This window comes from Acinonyx jubatus, chromosome B4, assembly GCF_027475565.1.
Source record: "Acinonyx jubatus isolate Ajub_Pintada_27869175 chromosome B4, VMU_Ajub_asm_v1.0, whole genome shotgun sequence".
NCBI classification, from domain to species: domain Eukaryota; kingdom Metazoa; phylum Chordata; class Mammalia; order Carnivora; family Felidae; genus Acinonyx; species Acinonyx jubatus.
This window is the reverse complement of record NC_069387.1, coordinates 61487997-61513908: the sequence shown is the minus strand read 5'-3', so window position 1 is coordinate 61513908 and position 25912 is coordinate 61487997. Positions and strand designations below refer to the sequence as shown.

General features: G+C 39.6%; 1 protein-coding gene across 4 annotated transcripts in view; it reads left to right on the top strand.

Annotated features, from left to right (window-relative positions):
- TMTC1 (transmembrane O-mannosyltransferase targeting cadherins 1) overlaps positions 1-25912 on the top strand; it is a 275746-nt gene that overhangs the window by 6805 nt on the left and 243029 nt on the right. For all 4 annotated transcript variants that reach the window (XM_053226105.1, XM_053226103.1, XM_015074929.3 and 1 more), the window contains exons 2-3: positions 14061-14238; positions 23661-23734. In XM_053226105.1, the coding sequence (XP_053082080.1) occupies positions 14061-14238; positions 23661-23734 (252 nt within the window). The remainder of the gene's footprint in view (positions 1-14060; positions 14239-23660; positions 23735-25912) is intronic.

Sequence of the window (25912 nt, the reverse complement as noted above, 5' to 3'; positions counted from 1 at the left end):
CTCAGAGCCTGGAGCCTGCTTTGGATTCTGTGTCTCCCTCTCTCTCTGCCCCTCCCCTGCTCGTGCTCTGTTTCTGTCCCTCAAAAATAAATAAATTAATTAAAAAAAAAAACCTTTTCATTTTGAGATAATTGTACATTCCCCAGTTGTAACTAATAATACAGAGATCTCTTATACCATTTATCCATTTTCCTCTAGGGTTAAGGTCTTGCATAATTATAGTATAATACCACAACCAGCAAACTGATATTGATATAATCCACAGCTTTTATTTACTTTTTACCAAGTTTACATATACTCTTTTTTATTTTTATTTTTGTTGAGTGTGTATTTAATTCTATGTAGTTTTGTCACATGCAGATTTCTAACATTACCACTAGTCAAGATACAGAACAGTTTCATCACAAGGATCCTTCCTGCTTCTTTATCATAATTATAAACACCTAATTCATAATAACCCCCTAATTCATAACACCCCACCTTACTTCATAATCACTACTAATTTGTTCTCCATGTCTATAATTTTGTCATTTTGAGAATGCTATTTGTGGAATCATTTAGTATGTAACTTGTTGAGGTTGGCCTTTTTTTTTGCACTTAGCATAATTCTCTGGAGTTTATTCAGATTGTTGCATATCAGCAGTTAATTCCTTCTATTGCTGAGTACTATTCCATTGTATAGATGTAGCACGTGCTACTTATTCACCTGTCGAAGGACATCTGGATTGTTTCCAGTTTTTGTCTGTTTCACAAATAAAACTGCTATAAACATTCATTTACACATTTGTATGTGAACATAAGTTTTATTTCTTTGGGATAAATGACCAGGATTGCAATTGCTGGGTCATATGGTGGTTGCATATTTAGTTTTTTAAGAAACTGGTAGACTGTTGTCCAGACCTTGTCATACTGTGTATGAGTAATCCAGTTTACTTTGCCTCCTCATCAGCATTTGGCATTATCATTGTTTTTTTATTGTAGCCATTCTGATAGGTGTACAGTGATAATCTCATTGTGATTTTAATTTGCATTTCCCTAATGGCTCTCGGTGTTTAATATACTTTCACGTGCTTATTTGCCCTCTGTATGTCCTCTTTTGAAAAATGTCTCTTCATGTCTTTCACCCATTTCCTAAGTGGATTTTTTTTTTGTTGTTGAATTTTGAGATCTCTTCATATATCGTAGGTACAAGTCCTTTGTCAGCCATGTGGTTGGCACATATTTCCTCCCATTCTGTAGCCTCTTTTCATCCTCTTCAGAGGGTCTTTCTCAGTCCAAAACTCAAACCTAGTTTCTATTAAAATAGTTTATTACCTTTGATTCATTGAATGAACCTTGTACATACTGAGAGCTGGAAATTACCTTAAGAATAAACAATAAATAAATATGTTAATTAATAAGTAAAGATGTGTAATGCTTGTTTCTATAAAGGTACTTGCATGTATAGAAAGATATTAATCACAGTTTTTCTCAAATAAGAAATGAGCTGAATTTCGAGTGAGGAAATGGATTTTTAGAGGGTCTACTTTTACCAGTTTGCAGGACAGGGTATAAAGGAAAATGAAGGCAGTTTACCAAGATAGGGTGGCTTTGTACGATGTCAATTTAATGAAACTGGAACTTTGTTTCTTGGAAATTCCTTCCCTGAATTGCGCTAGGTTATAGTTGTACACAAATTTCTTCCAGATATGGAAAGTGAAAGTGAGACTGCCTATCCCAGTCAGAAGGCTCGTGTCAAGAGAGTCTTGTTGGGTTATCACAGACAGGGCGGCTAACCCACTGCTGCTGTGTGACAGTGGCTAGGTCCCTGGCGCTTCCAGAACTTTCCAGATCATGGTGCTCTAGCTACTTCGTATCATGGTGCAAGTGCGAGTGCAGCTCTGTAGGGAAGAGTGTCAGCCTGTTTGCAAGCCACTCACATCATTAAAGTTGGAGCCTTCGAGGCGGTGAGAAGCAGAGGTACCTTGTAGTTCATCTTCGTGGCTTCCAGCTCTGTCTCCCTTTCCCCTACTTCAAGTCCCTCCTTCCTCCCTCCTGAATGCCTGCCCTGCCTGCCCTGCTGGCTTTTGACGTCTGTTACCTCTGTTACGGACAGAAGTGGCAGCCTTGCATAGGCTATTTAGCCAGCTTCCACAATTGTGAAAGGTCAAATCTCTACAGTAAATCCCTTCTGCTGTATCCTTCCCTGTGGTTCCGCTTCTGCAGTCAAACTTTAACTGATACAAACGGTCATCTGTGTTCCCTGAAGTGAATTTAGAATTCTAATGAGTTTCTGTTTCTAGTCAAACCTTACATCGGTCTTTTCGTAAGATCATTTCCAAGGGCACACAGGAATATTTTTGGACCCTTGTAGAGCAGAATCAAAACATCTGTGAAAACTTAATCTGCAGCAGTAACCTTTTTTATTTTGCTTCTTTATCCTCCATTGGCCATGACCTGTTTTTAACTCTGGAATCAGGACATTAACCACGTTCAGTCACTTGGTAGACACTTAATTGACACAGAACCAAAACCCATGATGCCCATAACCTCCACCTTGAAATATGGCCCTGATTGATTTAAAAGGTGCTTAGCTTTTTAATTTTATTTCCTTTCTACCTCTTTCCTCTTGAGAAGAAGCTCCTGCTGGATTGCTAGCAGTGCCATTCTGCATCAGGAAGGAAGGAGAAGCTTCCTTCAACAAGGAAGATCCAATGGTTTTCAGGTTAAAGATGGGGAAATGAAGGCAAATTAAAGGACCTTAAACTCTTGATTCTCTCTCCATGTTTAGGCTATTAGATCATAGTGTTCTACCAGTTTGCTATAAAGTTTTATTTTATTGAAGACTTCTGATGATGATATAAACCGTAAGAGTGAAAGTGGGTGGTTTAAAATGTCAAAGTTAAAAAATAGAATATCTTAATATGTGCAGCTGTAAGGATTTGCAACATTTTAATGCTTGGATCTGGAGAGGGTTTTGTTTTTTTTTTTTTTTTTTGCAGCAGTTTGCATCTTTTAGTCACAGATGATACGCCAACCATGAAAATCAGCTCTAGCCTCTGTGCCCCAAAACTGAAAGAAATGGTGGAGTGTTCATTTTGGTTCTGTTTCTTTTGATTTGCCCTCTTTGGAATTCATTTTGAGATAGTCTGTCTATTGCAGCAAAACTCATAAGTTTGTGTTCTGAGTCTATGATAAATGGACAAATGGAGATTGTTTGACTAGATTGTCTAGGATGTTCAGTGATGGATATAGCCAAGGAAAAATATGATTGGATGCGATAGAGATTTTATAGAGAAAAATGAAAAAATGGCCTCTGAAAATTTCATGCCAACTAAGGTTTATCTTAGAAACCCCGAGAGGAGGGGGTTAAGATTGTTGCCTGCTAGCATATACTTTAGATGTAAGATAAGCTTTAGACTACAGTCTGGCAGTGTAGGAAGGATGGAAAATGAGAGGAATATATTTTTGAATTATGAGGGTTTTTGTAGGTGAATCTCTCAATGGGGGCTTGGAAACACTTTTTTTTTTTAAATCGACAAATGTCTTTTCTATCTTCCTTTGGAGCTACATTCATGTTTTCCTTAAAATTTTCTTTAATTTCTTGTTTGTTTTTTTTTAATTTGAGAGAGAGAGAGAGAGAGAGAGAGAGAGAGAGAGAGAGAGAGAATCCCAAGCAGGGTCCTGACATGGGGCTCAATCCCAGGACCCTGGGATCATGACCTGAGGCAAAATCATGAGTGGGATGCTTAACCAACTGAGCCACCTAGGCGTACGATGTTTTTCTTAACTTTGAATACATAGTTATCCCACTTAAAAGGATGGGGCAGGGTAAGGAATGCTTGGCCATGTGAGAGTAATGGCTCTGTTACTTTTCCAAATGATAAGAAATGGTTTCTGTTCTATGAGCCCCTGTTGATCTGACCCCTGACCTCTACCATCTAGTCTATCAATCTGCAACTCATTCTAGAGTTCTTATGCCCTTTACAGGCCAAACCTGCTGCTGCTGCCTTTGCATTTTCTGAATTGCTTTCCCCAGACCTGTGCCCTCTTGCTCTCTCACCACTTTCAGTCCCTGTTCAAATGTCACTTCATCCTTTGCACTTTCCCTGGTTCCCCAATCCAAAATGGCAGACTCTCCTCCATATTTCATCCTTACTCTCTCACTCTGTACCTTCCTTGCCTTAGTAGCCCTCGTTGCTATCTGACAACATGGATTTATTGTTGGTTTTTATCTTCTCTCATACTGTGTAAACTCCATGAGGTATATCTTTAGCACCTGGAGCAGTGCTTGTCATACAAAGTCAGGGCTTCATAAATTACTGTTAAAAGAATGAGTTAATTAATAATTTATGTGAATGCTTGACTTTTTCAGGTTAATATTTAGGTAGGGCTACACCTTTATATATAGACGAAAAAGTCTGCTTGACTTATTTCTTGGTTTATTTACCTTTTGTCTTCCTCTGTCAAAGAGAAAAGTAGAGGCACATACAGATGGTTGCAGTGAGTCCTGCTTACTGGGCGGTTAAGGGGCAATTTTGATTCTGAGAGGGGCAACTGTGGCTCCCCGTTGTCACCTGCTGTGACTGTGACTCTGTAGAGAATGAGGATCTACAGCGCTTTGTGACCCACCATTCTCCTCTTGCGTGGCATATTGATGTGTGCTGGTTGCTGGATGCTTGCTATAGATTTGAAGACCAGACACAGCAGCTGTACCTTCTGAGGCAAACCCCAGAATTACACAGGGTTCTCTCCATACCCTACTGTCAGGGGACAAAAGCTCAGCCATGCCTGTGGCCTACAGTCTATAAAGAATGGCCATGTTTTTTCCAGCCAATGAGGTAGACATGAAATATTATTTCCGGTTGGATCAAATAGATTATAAGGCCCTGAAAATACTTTCTCAAGGGAACTATGATGGCTGTGACTTTCTGTCCCCAAGTATTACAGAATAAAGAATTTGTCTGGTCTTTATCCCAGGTTCCTGGGAGCTTCTAAACCCTTGGAATTTCCCGAGTGATGAGAGTGTCTCTGTTGTTCATGGTGGGCCTGAGACCACACTTCAGTTTATGTTAAGGAAGAGGTAACTCATGATGGGCCTCCAGATAGTTTCAGAACGTCCGCTGGCTCTGCTGGAAAGACCAAGCATATGATTAGAGAGACGGGACTTTGAGCCACATACCAGCCCTACCTTCTAACCTCTGGGAAGGGAAAGGGGAGCTGGAGATTGAGTTCAGTCACATGATGAAGGATTGAATCAATCAGCCTAAGTAATAAAACCCCACTTAAATTTTTTTTTAAGTTTATTTATTTATTTTGAGGGAGAGAGTGAGCAGAGGAGAGGCAGAGAGAGAGGATCCGAAGTAGGTTCTGCATGTCAGCAGAGATGTGGGGCTTGATCTCACAAACTGTGAGATCATGACCTGAACTGAAATCAAGAGATGGATGCTTAACCGACTGAGCCACCCAGGTGCCCAGAAACCCAAATTAACAACTTGACGTAGAAGCTTGGTTGAGTTTCCTTGATCGGTAATCATACATCATTGTGCTGAGAGGGTGATGTGTCCTGAAGGCATGGATGGTTTGTGTTTAGGACCCTCCCAGATCTACTCCATGGATCTTTTCTTTTGATTGATTTTGATTTGTATGCTTTATAATAAAACTGCAGTCGTAAGCTTAACACTTTCTTAAATTCTGTGAGGCATTCCTGCAAATTCCTAACCTGAGAGAATTGTGGGAATCCCCTAATCTGTGGTCAGTTGGTCAGCAGTGCAGGTGGCCTGGGAACCATTGAACTTGCAGCTGGTGTCTGAAGTGAGTGGAGTCCGAAGCAGCACTTTGTCCTCACATAAACTCTGGGTAGTCACTGTCAGAACTGCACTGCACCCAAGAACTTTACCAAACACATACCTTTAAAAGAAAACAAATTTGCAGGAGCACCTGGGTGGTTCAGTCGATAGAGTGTCCAACTCTTGATTTTGGCTCCGGTCATGATCCGAGGGTCCTGGGATTGAGCTTTGCATTAGGCTCCTCGATGAGCATGAAGCCAGCTCAAGATTCTCTGTCTCTCTCTTTTTTTGCTCCACACCCCCGCTCATGATCTCTCTCTCTCTCTAAAATAAAAAAATAAAAATAAAAGAAAACAAATTTGCTAAAAATTGACAACCCCATTATAGTTATAACTGTACTTATATGATACTTGGTGTTGATCTTTTAATTTTTATTATTTGCTGACTCTCTTTATGAAGATTTTCTTCTGGGACTTGCTGCCCTCTAGATATGGTCACTGATCTTCCTTTCCTCAATTTTCCCACCCTTTCTTTGATGCTATTGCTACTCTGAGCACTTATGAGACAATAGTGACAATAACTTCCCCTTGCATGGGGTGTGGGCTCCTCCTGACAAGCCCCTCCTCCCCTGTTCCCTCCCTATGGCTTCCTCATAGCCAGGCAAGGATGTGATGCCTTGAGCACAAACCAAAACCATGAATTTTATTTTTGTCTCAGAGCACCAATCTCCCCTTTGCACTGTTGTTTGCATTGGTGCTTGTGAATCACATCCTTTGGTTCTTGGATACATTAAGTGATGATGATTTGCTGATTTATTCTTGATACTAGAGGGAATGCAGAAGAAGAGCAACCAGAATGATTAAGGGCCAAAGGGATTCGCCTTGGAGGAAAACGAGAAAAAACAGATGTTGTTATTTATTGGTTGAACGATCTAAGGAGACTATGGAAACCACTTACAAGCATTTGAGAGCTGGGAGGATGGCAGGAGAAGGGGAAGAAGAAAAATGGATGGGAATAGAGGAAGACAGGAGAATATACCATGTGTTCAGTATTGGGCTGTGGGAACTCACAAGGCAAGTGTTGGAGAACCCATTATTGGATAGCAGAAACAGATTGTAAAGGGGTAAATGTAATTTTTTCTTTCCCCTAGTTTGTAGCTCTTATTGGAAAAAAATGTAAACTGGATTCTCCTGGTAAGTGTGGCAAACATATGTAGCCTTCCTTTAAGCTTTGTGATGCATGACTCTCATTGTTCTGAGTATCACCTGTTTTGAATCACTGGGTTCCTTGGGACAGATTTCTGGGCCCCATTTCAGATTTACTGACTTAGAATATCTTGGGATGGGATAAGGGAATCAGCAATTGTAGCTAGCACGCCAGGGGATTCAGAATCCTGTGAACCACTGGGACTCAGTGGGAGCATATGTTTCATGAGGTTGAGATGCCAAATATTGCTGGTGTAATATACAAAAAGGAATCCCAAAGCTCATTGAGATAAGGATGTTGCAATGCACTTATCACATGCTGCCTGCCCACACCTTCCTCCCACCACTCTACTACATTTCCTGAGAGGGCCAGATGATTCTCCCTTCACTGAGGCATTGAGAAATATATTAGCAGGGGAGCACCGACAACTTCGGGAAGCTCTGCGTGGACTCTTTTCTGTAGGCCAAGTGTGGTGTGGGAGATGCTGCCAGTGAGGTAGGCTTTCTGATTTCAGTGGGGATGATGGGACCCTGGAGTACCAGATGCCAAGTGGCAATGCTTAGCTGCCACAGACAAGGTGAGTGCTTTTACCATGGTTGGCAGCAGGGATGCAGTAGTAATCACAATGTTTTGACCCCCTGAGAGGGACCATTGGTGGTGACTAATCAGTCACATTGTCCCTAGGTATGAAGTAGATGGGCAGCCCTCTTAAATCTTGCTTCAGCTGTATACCACGAAAACTCCAGGTTTTGGGCCCCAAACCAGACGTGAGCCATGACCTCTTCTGGAGGCTCCAGACCTCTGCTAGTTTGTTGAGATGGAGCTGTTTGATTGATGTGGAGTTGGGGTCCCCTGGAGGAAAGACCCTAGTATATTTCCTAGCAGAAGTCTCTTCCAGAAGATACAGCCTGTTTTTGTTTTCTTAAACCAGAAGTATTTTCCAAAGAAGAAAATCAAGAGTAAGGGGCTTTGTTTATCTAGAGCTCCAGGGTATGCAGGTGTGAGGAGAAGGAAGTGCGGCCAATGGCTTTCTTCTCCCCTTCCCACCCCTCCTTCCGTGACTTCTTGGTGCCAAACTGTGTGACCCTGTAACCTTTTCTGGGGACAGGTGCTCTCTGATTGCTGTGAGCTCATCATGGCCCCGCCTTTCTGGACAGTTTTACAAGGAGGCCGAGGAGCTCAGACAGAGGAGGGGTATTAGCATTCATATTTGCCAAAGTCTGGAAGGCTTTCGAGCAGTCCGACATGGCTGTTCAGACTTTTTCTGGAAAAAAAAAAATCCTATTGGCCAGTTTAGCTTTAAATGAGAAATGAAGGCTAAATGAAATAAAATTAGAGATTCTTACTGTTGACTGGGAAAGATGATCTTTTCAACTTTCAACTTAAGGTGAGTTTATGTGCTCATTCGGTAAACTTTCATTTAGAATTAATTCACTGTGTGCTAAGTGAGATGGATACTATAAGGAAAAGAAATTAATGTTTTACAGTGTATGAAAAAATGCTTATAATATTTGAGGAATACAGTAAAAGAGTTTTAAAAAACTGATGTGTGCTATAATGGAGTCTGTTCGGGGTGACATGGAACCCTAGAGACTGTTCTTAGGTGGTAATTCAGGTGTGCTGTTTATCATGTTCCTGCATGGACATTTCTGGGTGTCCAAACACCAGTTCTAGTTTTAAATATTGCTTCTTTGTTTTTGAGCTGAGGCCTATCTCATAGCAGTTGTTGTTTCGTATTGTGGTAAATTGTGCGTACTTGTGCCCTCTGAATAGGCAACATGTTTCCATGCGGCCATGTAGTACTTCAAGAGAAGCTGGAAATTTTTATATAAAATCGTCTGTTTTAAAAATGTCGGTGGGGCGCCTGGGTGGCTCACTTGGTTGAGTGTCCAACTTCGGTTCAGGTCATGATCTCTCATGGTTTGTGGGTTTGAGCCCGGCGTTGGGCTCTGTGCTCACAGCTCAGAGCCTGGAGCCTGTTTCAGATTCTGTGTCTCCCTCTCTCTCTGTTCCTCCCCCACTCATGCTCTGTCTCTCTCTCTCAAAAATAAATAAACATTAAAAAAAGTTTTTTCAAAAGATAAAAAATAAATAAAAATACAAATGTTGGTAAATTCGGGGCCCCTGGGTGGCTCAGTCAGTTCAACGTCTGACTCTTGGTTTCAGCTCAGATCATGATCTCAGGGTTGTGGGATGGAGACCTGCGGCAGGCTCTGTGCTGGCCGTGGAGCCTGCTTAAGATTCTGTCCCCCTCTACCACTTGCTTGTGTGCACTCTCTTTCTCTCAAAAAAAAAGGGGGGGTAAATTAAAGAAAGAAAGAAAAGGTATACAGATGAAACAAAATAATTTGCAGATTTAAACTTGACCCTTAGTCTATTTGCAACATTGTTATTGGATCTCAGTTTCCACTCAGAGAGGTACTTGAGTAAGTGCATTGCTTAAATATTTCATCATTCATTCATTTGTATATCCATCCACATATCCACTTAATTTTGACAACTGTGAACCAGGCAGTATGCTAGATACTAGGGATACAGCCATAATATGGCAAAGATCATTTCCCTTGGAGGATTTGGTATCATTTCTGTCATCTTTCTTTAGGCTGAGCATCCTCCATTTCCTCAAGCCTACCTTCCTGAGACATCACTTTGAGACTCCCCACCCTTCAGCATCCTGGAGCTCTCCTGTGAAGATGCTCCAGCGTTTAAGTAGCACTCAGAGAGGCTGCTGCCCCACATTGGATACCACCTACCTTCACTGTCCCGCATGCAGACAGAATGTCTCCCTCTTTCCTATCTCTGCACCTGGTAGCTTCTCCCCTTGCTAGATTTCTTTCACTATTAATTATCTGCTTAGTGTCTCTCTTTCTCTGGTAGCAGATGCCATGTCTTCTCCTTGTGTCTCTGGGCCCTACATCACACCTGACATGTAGTAGGTACTCAATAAATATCTGTTAGAGTGAATTGAAATGAAAATTAGTTGGACTTATGCAGAACCCTGTCTGTGGTTTGGTCTGTTTTGATAGCCAGGACATAATAACTCTGAGTTTAGAGTAAACTAACAGCTCTTGGACAATGCTATGTGAGTAGTTTTAGTCTAGATTGCAAGTATTTTGTTCCCTTTTATGTCCAAATGTGGATTTTGCTCTTACCCATATTCTGTGTAATCCTGTAAGAATTAACTAACAATATCAGGCTTTAAACCCTTTGCCAATCTTAGTCTCCCAGAACAGTGACCCTCCTTCCCAGATACAGGCTTTCTGGCAAGCTTGGTGAGCATACACTACAGATCTAGCTAAGTCCTTGATAGAAATATGGGGCAGACCAGAGATAACATCAGAGTCTTGTGACTTACACTGAAGGTCTACATCTAAGGAGACATTGATTATTATTCACTACTCTTTGTGTTTGCTACAAATCCTTCTTCTTATATCTTGTGCACAAGGTGATTGTGAAAGATTTTGATAAATGCCTTTGTTAAAATAAAGATAGGATGTGTCTGTCACATTCCCTGCCCTATTAAAATGTGAGGTTCATCAGTTGAACCCCCTTTTTGTGAACCCGTATTGGATCCTAGGATCAGAGATTCTTTTTCCAGTGCTCACAAATAACATTTTGTTATTATTTCATCTCAAGATCACTTGTTTATAGTTTGGGGAGTTCACGCTCTATCTTTTTAGATACTTGGGAACTTCTCCTAACTTTAGATTCTCAGTAATTTCTTAAAGCTTAGATTTGCCAGTAACTGGTACCATGTGAGAGGCTTTCAGTTACTTTAGCACTGCGGTGGATCCCCATTCAGTAATTTATTTTTATATTTTGGGGTCTAAATGAATTCGCTTAAAACACCAAGCATTTTTTTCCTAACCAGTTTCCAGGAATAATAATATGATGGTAGCTATACTTGTGGTAAACATAATAGCATGTGTATAAACGTGTCAAATCACTAAGTTGTACACTTGAAACTAATGTAATATTGTGTGTCAGCTATACTCAGATTAAAAAAAAATCCTCCCCCCAAAAATCAGGGATTTGGCTTATTAGATGTCTTGCCTTCTCTCTATTGTCATCTTATGATTATCACAGTATGATGCATCCTTGTATACTAAAAAGAAAAGTCCTGTTTCTTCTTCAGCTTATAGTCCATACTTCTGACACCAGATATGTAGGGCTTTTTTTCCACAGTGATCAATTCTCAGTGTCCTACAGTATGTGGATATCCTGCAATTCAATGTAATTCTGCCACTGTTTGTCTGGAGTTAGCATTAGATCCCCCAGGTTAAGGGCTCATTTCCTTCCACAAGACTCACCCCATTTCAGATACCAGTTGCAAGTCGTGGGTCCCTAGATTGCCACACTTCTGTCTAACTTGGTTGTTAAATCAGTGTTCCCATGAGCCCCTCCTCAGGTTCAATAATTTGCTATAATGGCTCACAGAACTCAAACAGACACTTCCTTAATGTTTACTGGCTTATTATAGAATAAAGGATATAGATGAACAGCCAGATGAAGAGATGCTTTGGTGGGGTCTGGAGGGTCCCAAGCACAGGAGCTTCTGTCCCTGTGAAATTGAGGTGTAGCACCTGCCCAGCTTGTGGATGTGCTCACCGATGTGGAAGTTCTCCAAAACCTGTAGCTCAGAGATTTTTATGGAGGCTTCATCAAGTAGGCATCACTGATAATTAACTCAATCTCTAGCCCTTCTCCAATCCCTGGGGTGGGGGGGAGGGAAGGCTGGAAGTTCTAAGCTTCTAATCATAACTCAATCTTTCTGGTGACCAGCCCCCATCCAGAAGCCATCCAGGAGCCTACCAAGAGTCATGTTATTAGAGCAAAAGGTAATCCTATCACTTAGGAAGTTCCAAGGGATTTAGGAGCTCTGTGTCAGGAACCGGGGCCAAAGACCAAAAATTGGAACAAAAGATACTCCTACTACCTTTATAACTTAAGAAATTACAAAGGTTTTACCATCTCTACCAGGAGTTGGGATGAAGACCAAAATGCATATTTATTATATTACAATGTCATATCTGTCTGTTTATATCTGTATCTGTATCTATCTATATCTATCTTTGAACACTTTTCAGGTTATTTCCTTATGGAAAATTCCTAGAAGTGGAATTTTTGATCAAAGGTTATGTACTTCTTTAAAAAAAATTTTTTTTAATGTCTCTTACTTATTTTTGAGAGAGAGACAAAGTGCTAGTGGGTAATGGGCAGAGAGAAAGGGAGATACAGAATCCAAAGCAGGCTCCAGGTTCCTAGCTGTCAGCACAGAGCCTCACATGGGGCTTGAACTCATGAACCATGAGATCATGACCTGAGCCTTAGTCAGGCTTAACCCACTGAGCCACCCAGGCACCCCCAAAAGTTACGTACTTCTTAAAGCCTTTGCTATGTATTGACAAATTTGAGACCTTCCCACTGGTTGTGAGATAGTTTGCCTGTTTAGTTTTTTTGCCCTGAGTGTGAATGAACTTTAAATGAATGGCTTCATTGGTCTGGAAAGCTTAGCCTGATGAAAATCAGCCTCAGGAGGATGGGCTCTCTGGGAACTTCACCTAAGTTCTCCGAGGATAGGGACCTGCCCTTTCTTGCCCTTTCTCAAAGCTCCACCGTCTTAAGCTCTGATTTCCAACAGCTCTCTCACCATAGGTGGGTCCTCTTGAACTGGAATGGGATGCAATTCTTTCTCCTCTAGCTGTACCTGACCATTCCTCTTTCCCTCCATATGTTTCACGCTACATTTCTGTCTTAAGGACTCTGGGGTGTGTGCAGAGTACACCAACATACAGCTGGCTTGAATCTTACCTCGGAGCCCTGAAGTTTGATTCCACAAAACAGTTCATTTTTTCTAGGCTTAGTTAGGACCATGATTACTTCAGTGGGAATGAAATTGGCATCAATTAGTAACTATGACATTTATATTCATGTGTCCAAATAAAGCTTGAGATGCTTAAAATTCTGTTAAATTTGTGCATGAATCAAGTCATCAAGTATTTAGAATATGCATATGCCATCGCTAAAGTTGACTTTTTCATTCTCGATTGTTTTGGCAAAGAGGAGGTATTTCTATAAGAGAAGCAGATCAAGGGCATGAGAATAAAGACATGGGATTACTGTTTCAGTAAAATAAGCTGGAATATAGACAACTACAGGCAACCCCCCTTAGGGTATATATGCTCCCCCAAAAGAATCATGCCCTATACAACTATTTTTTTCTGTAACCCCACAGAGTCAATTGGGGACATTATGTCCTGTTATTAAATTTAAGGCAACCTTCAGAAGTGTCTCTGTTCTGCATTTCATAGTAAAGTATTTTTAAAGATGTTGAACAATACATTTCCCTTCTTTTTGTGACACTCTTTAGTTTTTTCATCATAATTTTAGAATTCAGATTTTGAGATCTGTGGGAATTTATGTTAGAAAACATTTAATACGGATTCTGAAATGCCATGCTTTTGCTCATCCTTTTAATTTCAGCTGCAGCTGGTAATAGTGTCTTTAGGTGCACTGAAGATCCCTTGTGGGGTGGTAATTAATGATCATTCCGGGTGCATAGTCTGGAAATTTGGTTCCTGGTGGGTATTCTGGGTGAGAGAACACGTTCATGCTTGATTTGTCCCAACTCTGACCACAGTCACAGTCTTGTGGCTTTTCTGTCTTCTCCAGGGGCTGCGGCTCTGACCCAGAGCACTGTGGACTTGCTTTTGAACCGTCAGCTCCTTGGGAAGAGCTGGTAGTGAAAGCAAGAGTCTCTCGGGGCTGTTTGCATTAGCCACGGAGTGAAGGAAGAACAGGTCCAGCACCTAGCTGCTTGTCTTCTTGGGCCACAGGGTTTTCTGAAATAATATTGTATTGCTTTTGCAATGACTTTTGCAGATAGGAAAATTCTGAGATAGGGAAAAAATGATACTCGTATATGTAGAGTAACCTGATGTTGGGAGTCATCCATTAAAAATAATTGATTGAACAGCTTATCTTTTTTAAATGATCAGTTCCCTCTGCTTTCTCCGCTCCCTTGTGCTTATGTTTTCTGTTTGTAGCTGATTCCATTTTTGTTTTTGTTTTTATCTTTTTTTACAGGCTGAACGTATTTTTGACTGGTATGAACCCATTCTACTTTCATGCAGTGAATGTGATTTTGCACTGCCTAGTGACTCTTGTCCTGATGTACACCTGTGACAAAGCTGTCTTCAGGAATCGCAGACTTGCTTTTGCTACGGCGTTGCTTTTTGCTGTGCATCCTATCCACACGGAGGCAGTAAGTATCCCTGGAACTTAATGAAACAATGAACTAAAACAAAAAACAAAACAACAACAACAACAAAATGAGCCTTGCAAAACCACGGTAATTCAGTGCTCCACTAAAGTGTTTGTCTTTATGTATAAACCATTCTGCTTGACAACTTTTCTTTTTGAATGTTCAAATGGCCTTCAGAATTTAACTGCTTTTCTAAATAACCACTGTTGTTATTACACGTAGTAATAAATGGCCACAGTTTATTTGAATAAAATGTAAGTTCTAATGTGTTTTAAACAGCACAGGGCATTTTGCGATACTTGTCCTGCCGAGGCATTGTTCTTGCTCTGCATTTGTATTTTACCTTTTCTCTCTGTGCTTTATATTTACAATATTTATGATGCTGAGCTGTGAGTAAGAGGAAAGACTAAAAAGTTAGACTGACATTCTTCAAGTTAGAAAGACAGACTTAAGAGAGGGATTTATAAATGGTTTCTAAGTTCTTTCGTGTGAAGTGTAGTTATTTGGTGGATGATGACAAATTTATTTAAAAGATAGTTCAAATCTGTGGTCCTCTTTAAAATAGGGATTTAATCATGCACCCAGAAGGCATTATCAATTTACCTCATTTCACATCTCAGTAATACTTGGTTTATTTTAGTATAACTCAGTAACCACAGTTGGTTTATTTTATATGTATTGCTGGGGGCAGGTGAAGACTTTCTAAGGGGTATGTTTTAAAAGAATCATTTCCAGAGCCTCAGCTTGCATCTGGACACTTTCCTACGGTTTATCTGTCTCAGAACATGCCTGGGGTAAAAGTGTCAAGTTGGTTCTTCTCTCTGTCATCCCCTTTCTTTAAAAAAAAAAAAAGTTTGTTTATTTATTTATTTATTTATTTATTTATTTTTGAGAGAGAGAGAAAGAGAGAGGGGTGGGGCAGAGAGAGAGGGAGAAGAATCCCAAGCTGGCTCCCCACCAGCAGTGCAGAGCCTGATGTGGAGCTCAAACTCACTAACTCTGAGATCGTGACCTGAGCTGAAATCAAGAGTTGGATGCTCAACCAACTGAGCCACCCAGGCACCCCTTCCTCCTCTCCTTTCAATTGTCCTTCTCTCATTGAAAAATAAGAAGGACATTGAAGAGGGCACTTGTTGGGCTGAGCACTGGCTGTTGTACATAAGCAATGAATCACGGGAATCTACCTCCAAAACCAAGAGCACACTGTATATACACTGTGTGTTAGCCAACTTGACAGTAAATTACATTTAAAAAAAAGAAAAAGAAGGGGCGCCTGGGTGGCGCAGTCGGTTGGGCGTCCGACTTCAGCCAGGTCACGATCTTGCAGTCCGGGAGTTCGAGCCCCGCGTCAGGCTCTGGGCTGATGGCTCGGAGCCTGGAGCCTGTTTCCGATTCTGTGTCTCCCTCTCTCTCTGCCCCTCCCCCGTTCATGCTCTGTCTCTCTCTGTCCCAAAAATAAATAAAAAACGTTGAAAAAAAAATTAAAAAAAGAAAAAGAAAAAGAAAAAAAGAATGTCTCAAATACATCAGACTTTTACTATTCCCCAGGTATAGAAATCTCTGAGATACCTTACAAAGAAACAATTTGATATATTGATGTCAGCAAAGCCACCTTCAATGAAGGCATCATAGACCCGAAGATGGGCTTCATATCACGCTCTGTCTTACACATATTTCTGTGAAGAATACAGCATGGCATTAGAAGTAGGGTACGGTGGCCTGTGTTGATCTTCTGAATTCAGAAGTGAGATGGTTGTCATGGGAATGCATAATAATATGTTCATTTGAATTGACATAAGAAGTTTGATTTCGCCAATTGGTTTTATAATGAAGACTGGTTTTGCCAGTTATGCTATATGTGATAGATATTTTCCACACACAGTATTGTAAATCTGTAAGCCCAAGATTTTGATACAAATCTATTTGGAGTGAGTGACAAAGAAAAAATGATTTTACACAAACAATTACATTACTTAAGGTAAATTTCCCTGCCGTTCCTTGAGTGCCTCTCAAAAGGTGCCTCTAAGTGGAAGATTATGCTATAACTGTTATTAAGAAGTGTATTTTTATATCTAAGAGCTACTTATCATTTTTTCTAATTTGTGATGTATTAAAAAATTATGTATTAACACTAAGTGGAATAATAATATAGAATTGAAAATTTAACAGTTATCACAAGGATGTTTACAATAAATTTAAATATATAAGTATTTTTATTACAGGGAGGAGATGGTAAGTAGAATATTTTTAAGCATAACTTTGATACATTAATAAACAATGCTGAGGAGGAAATAAAATAGAAATAAGAGTTCAAGGGGAAATGGGTGTGAAATATCCATCATTTAATGAAGAGCCTGTTCATGTTTGTGTAAATGGAAAACAATGAGCTTCAAATTGCTGTGGTACATTCCAGATTCCATTTGGTACATTTAAAACAGTAATATTATGGCCTTATTTTGAAATGTCAGTATTTACAATGCATAGGAAATTAGATCCTTGCAAGTATTTAAAATTATGATGAAAAATTTTAGATATGAATTTTAAAAGATGAGAGAGATACATAAGTTTTTAATATTCTTTTTGGATGTCATATGAAGAGAAATAATCAAAGACTATTACTCCTAGCCATATAGAATATATGACACCAGGTCAAAGTACAGTTGAAAATATGTGTGTGGAGCATCTTGGGGAACATTTTTCCAGGAAAGAATAAATGAATAGGACAATAACGGTCTTAATTCTATGCTTGCAAAGAGGGAGAGCAGGTAACCTTGGACAGTGAGATCATGAGCTGGTAGAGTTAGGTCGAATTCTAAGAAAAAAAAATCCTGTTAGCAAAGTGACCTTTAAAAAAAGGTTTCATTAAGGAGACACCTTGGGTGGCTCAGTTGGTTGAGCGTCCAGCTCTTGGTGTCCTCTCAGGTCATGATCTCACAGTTTGTGAGTTCGAGCCCTGTATCAGGCTCTGCACTGACAGCACAGAGCCTGCTTGGGATTCTCTCTAGTCCTCTTTCTCTGCCCTCCTCCATCTTCCTCCCCAAATCCCTCCCCCCACCCCCGCTCATGCTCTCTCTTTCTCACAATAAATAGACTTAAAAAAATGAAAAGGTTTCAATAAGCTTCTGTACTAATAAAAAAAAAATCCATGATAACACAATTATAGGGACAAAAGAGTCTGAGAGCTGGACATTTAAGGAAAAAGTTTAAAGAAACTATTTGCATTCACAAGGAATGAAAGAAGTGTAGGAAGGAAGTGAAGGAGGTAAAGAAATTTGACTTACATAACAATCTATACTAGGAAGTAAAATCAAGAGACTATTTCAGTTATAGGTAATAGTTTAGGTTTCTAAGGAAGAAGACAGAGAAATAGAAAAAAAGGTATTGTGTTGTGGAAGACTTAGTGACAAATTATTTTTAAAAAGGGAAAATAGATCACAGGGTGACTGGAGAGGCAGTTAGAGGATATATCTCCCTTTTGTTAAACAAGAACAAAAATGGGACCATAAGTAATCCCAGGAAGGATGGAGGATTTACATTTTTGGGGGAGGGGCTCAAAAATTTTTTTAATGTTTATTTTTGAGAGAGAGAAAGAGAGAGAGGGAGTGAGAGAGGGAGCAGGGGAGGGACACAGGGAGAGGGAGACACAGAACTGAAGCAGGCTCCAGGCTCTGAGCTGTCAGCACAGAGCCCAGTGCCCCATAGGCCGAGGGGTTTAGTTTCAACATATTGGTCCGATCAAAGATTTGCTTCCTTAATTATGTAATCAGCATATAGTAAATGAATACTTGTTTGGTGCAAGCACTGTGCTAGGTGCCAAGAGGGTATGTGGGTGGATAAGGGGTCCCTACCCATAATTTGTTCACAAGCTCCTAAAAAAGCCAAAGAACATACACATAAATACATACAAGACAAAACAATAGGTTGTAATAAAAAAAAAATCATTTCCAATTTAAGTATGCAGGAACAAATTCATTTATTTACTCAATCTTTCAACAAATAGATTGCAGAGGGTATAGCACTGACCAAGGTATACGCAGACCTTTCTTCGTTGAAGGCCTGTGATTCTTGGAAGAGTTTTCTTTTATTGTCTCTCTCTCTTTTTTTTTTTTTTTTTTTGAGAGACAGCAAGCAGGAGAGGGGCAGAGAGTAAGGTTGAGAGAGAGAATCCCAAGCCCGCTTCATGCTGTCAGGTCAGAGCCCAATGTTGGGGCTCGATTCCATGAACCATAAGATTGTGACCTAAGCCTAAATCAAGAGGCAGACGCTTAACCGACTGAGCCACCCAGGTGGCCCAGAAGGGTTTCTGACAGTGTATTTCTGGGGAAATCATGGGAAATTTGTATGTTTTTCTGAATGCTGAATCATGAGAAAAATAAGTAGAGAAATTGGGAAAATGGGGAATATCATTGTAATTCCCTTGTAGGAATAAAACTTAGCAATCATTATAGAAACATTATTGGTTGGAAGGAATGCACTTGACTTACGTCAAGTCAAAAGCAAGAGCAGGAAATGCTGATACATGGAGCTGAAGGTTAAGGTCAACATTTCCAGAACTGGGACAAGAGCATGTAGGAGAGAATTGGTAGTGATCTAATCAGTCATTCTGGCTTTCATCTGTTGGATGTGTTAAGTGTGTGTTTCCTGTCCCTGTCTATCACTAATGGGACTCATTCTTGCAGATGGAACAATCAATAATTTGATACACATGCAATACTTTGTACAAATCCTATGAATGTTATTCTAAGAAATAACAAGTTTTGGGGACAAATTAAATTCTTAATTGGTAATTTCCACATGTGATTCTGTTAAGCTCACTAGGACCTAGATCTGAATGTTACATTGTTTCCATTCTACCCTGATGATGTTCACTCATTTTTTCCATTACTTGAGTATGTGTTACAGAGTTCAGTTCTCAAGTTACAGCTACCCTTTTGGTGATGAAAACCTGCAGCTTGCGGCAGAAGTACATGCTATCCATCTGCATGTATTTTTGGCTGGGTCCTTTGTATTTCCCAGCACCCTACAGTTCAGCCTACGTTGTCATAGAATCAAACCCAGGAGCTCCAACTTAGCATCCCAGTTTGCTTCCCATTGCCCATTCCTGTCCATTTTCATTTACTCCATGCTTTCATCCCTTTATGCTTTCCCTTCCAGAAACACCTGTGTTTTGAGACTGGTCTTTCCTCTGCCTGGAATGCTTCTGTGTTCCTTCCCTGGCCCAGGATTCACATTCCCCTGTCTTCAACTTACTGAGCCCTTCTTGCCTCTCCTTTAGATGTTAGTGTATAACACCAGCCTTTCCATGAAGCCTTCCCAGATTCTACAGTCAAAATTAATCTCTCCATTCTCTCATGGCAATGATTTCTCCTCTTTATGATACATGCAGTACCCTCTTTTGACTCCCAACCAGATGTTAAACTCCTTGAGGCAGGTTATATCCCTCCAGCTGGCACAGTACCTGGCAAATAGGAGGCACTTGGAAAATGTTTGTTGAGTGGAATAAATCATGCAATTACTGAACATGATGCTACCGACTAATTGAATCACAGGGAAAGTGAATGGTTGGTCTTGACATATAGTAGTTGGTGTTAAGCACCTTGTTTTTAAGACGTCTAACCCTCTTGCCCCAGAGACCCCAGCTCAACAGGGATATAGAGTAGGTGTTCAGTGAATGCTTGGTGGTTTGAAACTGGCCACAGAGTCTGTCACTGTTAGCATTAACATTTCAACAGCCCCTCTGAGCTTCCGCTCCAAGGGACACTACATTCTTTATATCTGGGCACATCCAGCTGGCACATTCTGCTGCTGCTGCTGCTGCTTCCCAGAAGCACAAACTGGCTGCAATTTGAGAAGTAGGCTTCAGGCTCCTTTAGCACATTAGTTATGCTTGCCTAGCTTGTGATTGCCTCATTCCAACTTGCTACACCCAATATCAGCTTGCACCTCTTGCTGTTGTGTGAGTTGGCCACATCAGTTGTGCTGTGGTGAGCGTCCCTCTGGGTCCAGATGTGTGGCTTTCTCCCAAGACTTTGTTGCTAGTGAGTTGGGCTCTCTGTTTAGTGTTCTAGAGGCCTCGCAGATGATGCTGAGCTCAATGCTCAGAGATGTGGTGGTGTAGACTGAGCAGATCTGGGCTCACAGTGAACCTGTGTGCAATTGTTGCTCTACAGACTGTAAGTCTGAGCTAGTTCTGACGCTGAGGTGACACCATATTGTCACTGTGTACCTCCTTTGTGTCATGCCATCTTCCTGATTTAGCATGCAAATTCCTTATAAATGAATGGATCAATGAACAGTGGATAGTCCAGGCAGCCACATTAGCTAATAGCTTTTAACTCTGTACTGCTAGTGTAATCCTTTGGCTGTATCCAGTTTTCTCTTGGTGTACATTGGACTTGAATTTTTCTCAGTATGTGACTTGCTGTCAATCCATATGCAGGTATATACCTAAATTACGTTCTATTTATATTTTTAACTAATATATTCATTTATCCAATGAAGTTTGTATATATATATATATATATACACTTTATACATATAAAGTGTATATATACATATATATACATACATATATATGTATATATACATATATACGTACGTATATATATACATATATATATATATATGTAAACTCATTAATTGTAACAGTAACGTGAGATGTGGGTGTTATACTCATTTTAAAGATAACAAAACCAAATCCCAGAAATTAAAGATAACAAAATTGAGTCTCATTCAAATGGCAAGAGGAGGAGTCTGTATTCAAGCCTTGGATGGTCTAGTTCCATGCATGTGTCATTCCCTCTTCTTTATGAATGCAAAGTGTGCTCATTATATGAGAGTATTTATAGGTACATTTCCCAGAACTCTATTTTCCACTATTAATTATGGTTGATTCTCTAACACACTGTGGACTTCAGGTCCTCTGTGGTTTGGGTGATGCTGTTCTCTGTGCCTGAAATGTCAACCCTGTTCATTTCCCAAGTGAGCTCTGACTCATCTTTAAGATCCAGCTCATACGTGGCCTTTTTTGAAGCATTCTTTGAACCATCCTCCATTTTTTTCCTTTATAGTTTTGTTTCTTGGATTTCAAAAGAGTAAGAGAAATGCACACACATTTTAAGTAAAGATTTATAAAAAGCTGTCTGTCCTCTACCCCTCTTCCATTTTAGTACCTTTCTAAAGTAACACATTAAAAAAAATAATTTTAAACCTCAAAAATACAGTGACCATACACTCTTTATCCAGACTCATCAATTTTTAACATTTTGCCACATTTGTTTTGTCATTCTTCCTCTCTTTCTCCCTTAATATATAAAAATATTATTTGTATTCTGAAGCATTTGAGAGTAGGTTGCGTAATTCATGCCTCTTTGCACCAGAATAATTTAGTTGTGTATTTTCTAAAACCAAAGTCATTAGTCATTCTCTTCAGTCTCCTTAAGTTTGGAGTAGTTACCAGTCTTCATTGTCTTTTTATAATATAACTCACAGCTTTAAATATAATTTAAAACTTATATTTAATGTGCATAATATAAAATGTTTACATGATGTTTATTATAACATTGCAGTTGATGTTATATAACATATATAAACAAACATATATAAACATTGATATTATATCAAATGATTATAATTTATATAACACATATACAAAGTATAACACATGATTTATATATATGTTAAAATTTATAGTATATAAATGAAAATAGTATAACTATATATTGTATGTAAATACATAAATATAGAAATATGTAAAAATATAAAATATATGTTGTTAATACATAATATATGCACATGTAGTAGATTATGCAGGTATAATATACATACATGTATTATAATAATATCATATATGTAATATTATAATACGTTAGATTATAGGAATTGTAACATAATAAATCATGATATGGTATAAATTAGAATATATTAAAATACTGGAATTTTAATGTTACCAGATAACGTATAATTGTTGTATTTTATACTTTATTAATATAAAATATATTTATTTATGTATTTAATAGAACATTCCTCATCCTGGGTTTGTCTGATGTTTTCTCATGATTACATTCAGGTTATGCATCCTTGGCTGGAATTTGACAAAAGTGATATTGTGTCCTTCTCAGGGTATCATGTGCAGAGGCATGCCACATCCATTGGCCCTTTATTGGTGAAGTCAAGTTTGAACCTCCAGTTAAGGTGTAATGAGTTTTCTCCATAGTGTAGTTATTCTTTTTACTTTTTCATTTAACAAGTAATTGATGAGGACATGCTTTGAAGCCCTACTAATATGCTTTGCCTCACCAAACCTTTATACCCTAGATTTAGCATCCACTGGTATTTTGTGATGTTTCTTGCTCTATCTAATCTTGACTCTTTTGGAAACAAAATGGCTATTTGTCAGCTGCACTATTCCCTCTACATTCATTAACTTGCTTTTTAATGTAAGGAAGAGATTTCTATTATTTTCCATTCACTTGCTTACTGTATTTATGTGTGTACTTATATTGTGCATTCATTCATCCATCCATCAATATCAGTATGCATTCATGGATGTCTGGTTTTTTTAAATGGTTTATTTTATTATCGTCTTTACTTATTTTGATGTTCAAATGATCTGATATTTGGTCGGTGGGAGCCCTTTTTCACCAGCTTCTGTGCCCTTTTGACACATACTTGTCACTTAAAAAAAAATTTAATGTTTATTTATTTTTGAGAGTGTGAGTGGGGAGGGGCAGAGAGAGAGGGAGACACAGAATCTGAAGCAGGCTCCAGGCTCTGAACCCTTCAGCACAGAGCCTGACGCAGGGTTCGAACTCCTTCGCCTCAGCCCTGGTGTCAGCCACTTCTCCAAGGACCCCCGTTCTCCTTAGTGGAGAAATGTGTGTGGTCAGCGCCAGGATGACTCTTTGCTAGTGGGGTAGCTTGCGTTTAGGCTCTTTCAGTGACAGAACTAAGAAACACACTGACACAGACACACATACATACATGGCCATCAAGAGTTTATACTCATTCCTGTTTTTACCAAAATTATTGTTTCCTAAACTTATTTTTTTCTAGTACTCTGTAAATATCTAGCACTCTGCTGCCTGAAGACTAGCACAGTGTCTGGCCTTCAGTCATTACTCAGAAAATATTTTTGAATAAATCAACAAAGGAATAAGCTTTGGTGATATGAATTGGCCTTCTATAGAAGAAAGGTTAAAATGAAATTAAGCATGAAAATATTTTCCCTTCCTTCCTTTTTTTTCCTCCTATAAACTTATTGTTATATATATGATACAAGAGGTGGTTAGTCATAAGTCAAATTTTGAAGAAGAATGTGTTTTCTTATTTTATCATACTTTTCATTCATCTAAAAACGAATCCATTCTATAATGGTTTCCTGAAAGTGACTTTCTGAGGTTTTTATCTTTTCAAACCTCTAGGTGGCTGGAATTGTTGGCAGAGCTGATGTGTTAGCATGCCTGCTGTTTCTGTTGGCCTTTCTCTCCTACAATAGGTATGTATGTATGTATGGCTAAGAATGCCCTTCTGTGTGGTTACAATAATGCTGTCCCCTCGGGAATTTCTGTCATGTTGGGGGCTGGGGGGTAGTGCAGACTCTGAGCATCTGCCTGAGAGACGAGGGAGGCTTCTTGGCAGTAAAAAGCTTAGAAAGCTTCATGGAGATCAGGATAGGAAACCTGCCCTTACCAAATGCAAGGCTGCTCTCTCCTCCAGCCATATTCTCAACTTTGTCATAGCCTTTTAAAGGAACTGCTCTCCTCATGCTGCTTGCTTCTTGATTATTCCTACTTGTCATTTCTTACTGAGAATGGAATTTGAAATCTTCGCTCCGAGCCAGTATATATTGGATATGGTCCTGTCTTCCATTTGGCCATGATTGGTTTAATTCCTCCTGTTCATTTTGGTCCTAATTTTTTTTTCCTCTTTATTATCCTCACGAAAGTAGCTCAGAGCTTAAAATAACAAGGCTGAATTAGAAGTAGTATTTCTCAACCATGGTTTTCTAATATACACACCCTTTCATCAAAACACAGAAGTTCCTTGCTTTGGGATACTGAAAAGCAATAAAATAATTTCCCATTATAGTGTCCCTTCTCCCCCAAAGTGCTCAGATTCTTACTTGAGTTGTGACATGGCCACATAGGGAAAGGGGCAGGTTAAAAAGAGAATAGGAGCGAGGTGGATGGCTCAGAGAGTGGCCCAGAAAAGGGGGGAGTGAATCCTGTTACCCTACTTTGTGGAGAGATGTCTGGTTAGGGATTTATGAGCTTTGATCTTTGGCTCAGTTTGATGACCTACCATCTTACAGAGCCCCGGGACCTTGAGAAATACAATTCTAAACAAGTGGTTCTCAATGTGGGACACTTTTGCCCTTCCCCTGGGGATATTTGACAATTTTTGGAGACACTTTTGCTTGTCGTTAAGTGGAAAGGTGTTACCGGTTGGCATTTAGTAAGTAGAGGCCAAGCATCCTACAATGTTCAGTACAACCCTAACAACAAAGAATCGTTTTCCCCAAAATGCTAGTAGTACCAAGATTGAGATTGAGAAGCCCTGTAACAAACAGGTTTAGACCTTGGATGATCAAGAATGAAAAGAATTAATTCTTACGAAATTTCGGTTTAACGAGTGGAGCCTTTTCTTAGTACAGGTTTCCCCTGCTATTTGAAAGTAGAGCATATTTCTCTGAAAACTTTTGTAAGCTGAAATGGCTCAAAGTGAAGAAGCAATTACCGTTAATTTCTATGGAAAAATCGGGGGCATTCCCAGACCCAAAAAACAACTTCTCTTAGGCTTTTTCTGATATCTTAGGACACATCTTGCTAATGAATGCACGGAATAGTTGGAGATAAGGCACAGAGGCTCACACGGTTCAGCTCTCTAGAGGCTTGGGACTGAGATGCTGGGTGTGGTTCCCGGGAAGGAACTTGTTGGGGGCTGCCCCTGCTGCTGTGGGTTCCTAACAGCACCTCTACAATGGTTCCTAACAAACAAATGCTGTTTTTGCTTTTCACCTTTTTTCGTAAAAGCAAAGACCCTCTTCAGATTTCTTTCTGTTAGTGAAAATAGGCATGAAGGTAGGTCTTTCATAAAAGTAAAGTGGCAGTAATGTGAACTTTTGAAAAGCGGGGGATACCTGTGTGGTATTAGGACTCTATTCCTGGCTCTGTGACTTCCTACAGAGTCACAAAGCTAATCATATGAAGTGCTGTTGTGAAAATCTTAGAAATATAAATCCAAACTCACCAAGTAGTTGCTTCCTGTTTGCTCCGGTATTAGAACAAGATTCACAGTTGCTGTTGGGTTTAAACTTATTCTGGGCAGCTTTTGCTGTGTCGTTGATATATTCGGGAACATGATGAGGCCAGCAGCGTATCCGTATCTGTGTGATAATGAGCCGTGGTGTTACAGTTTCTGTTGTGCGTGCCATTCTCAATTTTAGCAATGTAAGCTCTAGGCCAGCTTAAGAGGAAAATGTGTATCTGCCACAGATTTGGCATATAATTTTAGGTGATTGTTCCAAGACATACCAGTGAGAGTCAGGTGTCGCAGCTACAGAAATATTGGCCTTGCTTCAGAGGATTAGGGGCAAATGGGTGTGGCACCTACTGAAGGAATAGTAATGAGTTTTGGTGTGGGCTGATTCTATGATACAAGGTGAAAAAAGGAT